The 2,724-nt window shown below is 65.1% G+C and overlaps 1 protein-coding gene across 1 annotated transcript; it reads left to right on the top strand.

The window, feature by feature from the left end:
- Positions 1-465: 465 nt before the first annotated feature.
- On the top strand, positions 466-2,499 carry GPR12 (G protein-coupled receptor 12). The gene is made up of 2 exons (XM_012778527.3): positions 466-571; positions 1,327-2,499. The coding sequence occupies exon 2, from the start codon at positions 1,342-1,344 to the stop codon at positions 2,344-2,346; it is 1,005 nt and encodes a 334-aa protein (XP_012633981.1). The 5' UTR covers positions 466-571; positions 1,327-1,341; the 3' UTR covers positions 2,347-2,499.
- The last annotated feature ends 225 nt before the right edge of the window (positions 2,500-2,724 follow it).

Below are 2,724 nucleotides of genomic sequence, written 5' to 3'. Positions count from 1 at the left end.
GTGGAGAAGCCGGGCCCTGGAGACCAAGACTCTCCAGGGAAAGCACAGGAACGAAGTAGGTCAGGGGGCTCCCGGGCAGCGCTGCCCTGCCCTGCCTGGTGCAAGCCCTGCGCTGCTGGACAGGACAGCCGGGCAGGGGGATGCTGCCGACCCGGGCTCCAGGCTCTCTCGCCCTCCGCCCTGGCCGCCTCTCCTGCCCGCCCTCGCGCAGCCCCGACCCGTGGGGGCGCGCGGCCTCCCGGGGCTCCTGCGGGCGGGCGGGCGGGCGCGCGCGCGGGGCGGGGGCGGGGGCGCGCGCGCGGGGAGCGTGTGGGCCGGGCGGGCGGGCGCGGCGGGGAGAGCCGGGCGTGCAAGCCGAGCCCGCTGCTCACCTGCCGCGGCGCAGCTCACCTGCCACGGAGCGCGCCCCCCCACCCCACCCCCCCCCGCGCCCTCCCGGCCCTCCCAGCCCAGCCGGAGCCCAGCCGCCGCCCCTGGCCGCCGCGGGCACCGGCGCCCGCCGACATGCGACTCGAGTAGCTCGCGCGCTTTGGAAGCACCGGAGGAGCCCCCTCGGCCTGGGCGCGCCAAGGTGACCCCCTGGATGATCCCCCGCCCCCGCGGGCCGCCTGTCCCCGCGCCCTGCCTGCCCCTCCCGTCCGCCCGTCCCCGCCGCGAGCGGAGCAGCGGCCGTGCATAGGCGTCTGTCTGTCTGTCTGTCTGTCTCGGCACCCCCACTGCACACACCTGCCTTTTGCCGCCCGCCCCGACTGCCCTGTGCACACGCGGGGGTCTGGGACTCCTCTTTGTTCCTGCCCGGGGTGTGTGTGAGGGCGTGCACGCTCGCGAGGGGTGTTTCTGGGGGTGGGAGTTCGATGGAAACAGGCGATTTGAATATTCCATCGAGGAAGGCGGCCCCCGGCTGGCGGCTTGCGGGCCGCGTGGCCTCCGCGGCGGCAGCCCAGATGTCAAGCGGTCGGCCGCTGTCAGCATGCAAGACGCGGTTTCCAAGCGTGCGTCCCCCGCGCCCTGGCGCACCGCCCGCCGCGCGCCCGTGTTGCGCCCGCCTGGCTCGCGCGCGGGTCTGAGTGCGACCCCGCGTTTACCCGGGAGCCGGAGCCGGAGCCGGAGCCGGAGCAGGACGGCGTTTTAGTTGTGGGCTGCAAACCACGCACACTTTGGCTTTTGTTTCAATTCGCAACAGTTGTGATTCCCGACGCTTGTGGCATTTGATATGCTGGTGTCTGAGCAGGGGCTGGCTTTCTGTTTGTCTGTGTGTCTCTTGCATGCTCTTGGATCGTCGCCCTGCTGTGTCTAAGCATTAAAAAGCGTGTCTTTTCGTTGAAGAGGACGGGGGTTAAGATGAATGAAGACCTGAAGGTCAATGTAAGCGGGCTGCCTCCGGATTACCTAGACGCCGCCGCCGCGGAGAACGCCTCGGCCGCCGTCTCCTCCCGGGTTCCCGCTGGAGAGCCCGAGCCCGAGCTGGCCGTCAACCCCTGGGACATTGTCCTGTGTACCTCGGGAACCCTCATCTCCTGTGAAAATGCCATCGTGGTCCTCATCATCTTCCACAACCCCAGCCTGCGAGCGCCCATGTTCCTGCTCATAGGCAGCCTGGCGCTGGCGGACCTGCTGGCCGGCGTCGGCCTCATCGTCAACTTTGTCTTTGCCTACCTGCTGCAGTCGGAAGCCACCAAGCTGGTCACCATCGGCCTCATCGTCGCCTCTTTCTCTGCCTCCGTGTGCAGCTTGCTGGCCATCACGGTGGACCGCTACCTGTCGCTGTACTACGCGCTCACCTACCACTCGGAGCGGACGGTCAACTTCACCTACGTCATGCTCGTCATGCTCTGGGGGACCTCCATCTGCCTGGGGCTGCTGCCCGTGCTGGGCTGGAACTGCCTGCGCGACGAGTCCACCTGCAGCGTGGTGCGGCCGCTCACCAAGAACAACGCGGCCGTGCTCTCCGTCTCCTTCCTCTTCATGTTCGCGCTCATGCTGCAGCTCTACGTCCAGATCTGCAAGATCGTGCTGCGCCACGCCCACCAGATCGCCCTGCAGCACCACTTCCTGGCCACGTCGCACTACGTGACCACGCGCAAGGGGGTCTCCACCCTGGCCATCATCCTGGGGACCTTCGCCGCCTGCTGGATGCCTTTCACCCTCTATTCCTTGATAGCGGATTACACCTACCCCTCCATCTACACCTACGCCACCCTCCTGCCCGCCACCTACAATTCCGTCATCAACCCTGTCATATACGCGTTCAGAAACCAGGAGATCCAGAAAGCCCTCTGCCTCGTCTGCTGCGGCTGCATCCCGTCCGGCATCGCCCAGAGAGCGCGGTCGCCCAGCGACGTGTAGCAGTGGCCGCCCGGGAGGGTCCCCCGGGGGGGTCCTGCACTTACCAAGCACTTCCACTGCCCGGCCCGGGGCCAGATGCTTCCCTTGAATTCTTTGCATTGGATCCTCTGTCAAGCCACGGAGCGCTCAGCACTCGTGCAACAAGGACAGCATGAGTTAAGTGTCTGAAGTGAAAATAATGTTACCAGTGTTTTCACCACTTAAAAAAAAAATCATTGAGTTTTCACTCAGTTATTATTTTGTTGTGTTTGGAGGCAGGGGTTTTTGCTTTATATATTTTGTTTTGGAAGGTTGCTGGTGGGTGGGAAAGAAAGGGCTATGATATGACCAGGATTTTATCAAAAGCAAATGAGTCCCAGAGTTTTTGCCTGGACTTTA

The sequence above is a fragment of the Microcebus murinus genome, chromosome 13 (genome assembly GCF_040939455.1).
Source record: "Microcebus murinus isolate Inina chromosome 13, M.murinus_Inina_mat1.0, whole genome shotgun sequence".
Lineage (NCBI taxonomy): Eukaryota > Metazoa > Chordata > Mammalia > Primates > Cheirogaleidae > Microcebus > Microcebus murinus.
Note: the sequence above shows the minus strand (reverse complement) of the source record. Positions and strands in the feature narration are given on the sequence as shown.

Excerpts from the sequence above, each read along its gene's own strand:
- GPR12 (XM_012778527.3), top strand. The coding sequence starts at position 1,342 with ATGAATGAAGACCTGAAGGTCAATGTAAGCGGGCTGCCTCCGGATTAC.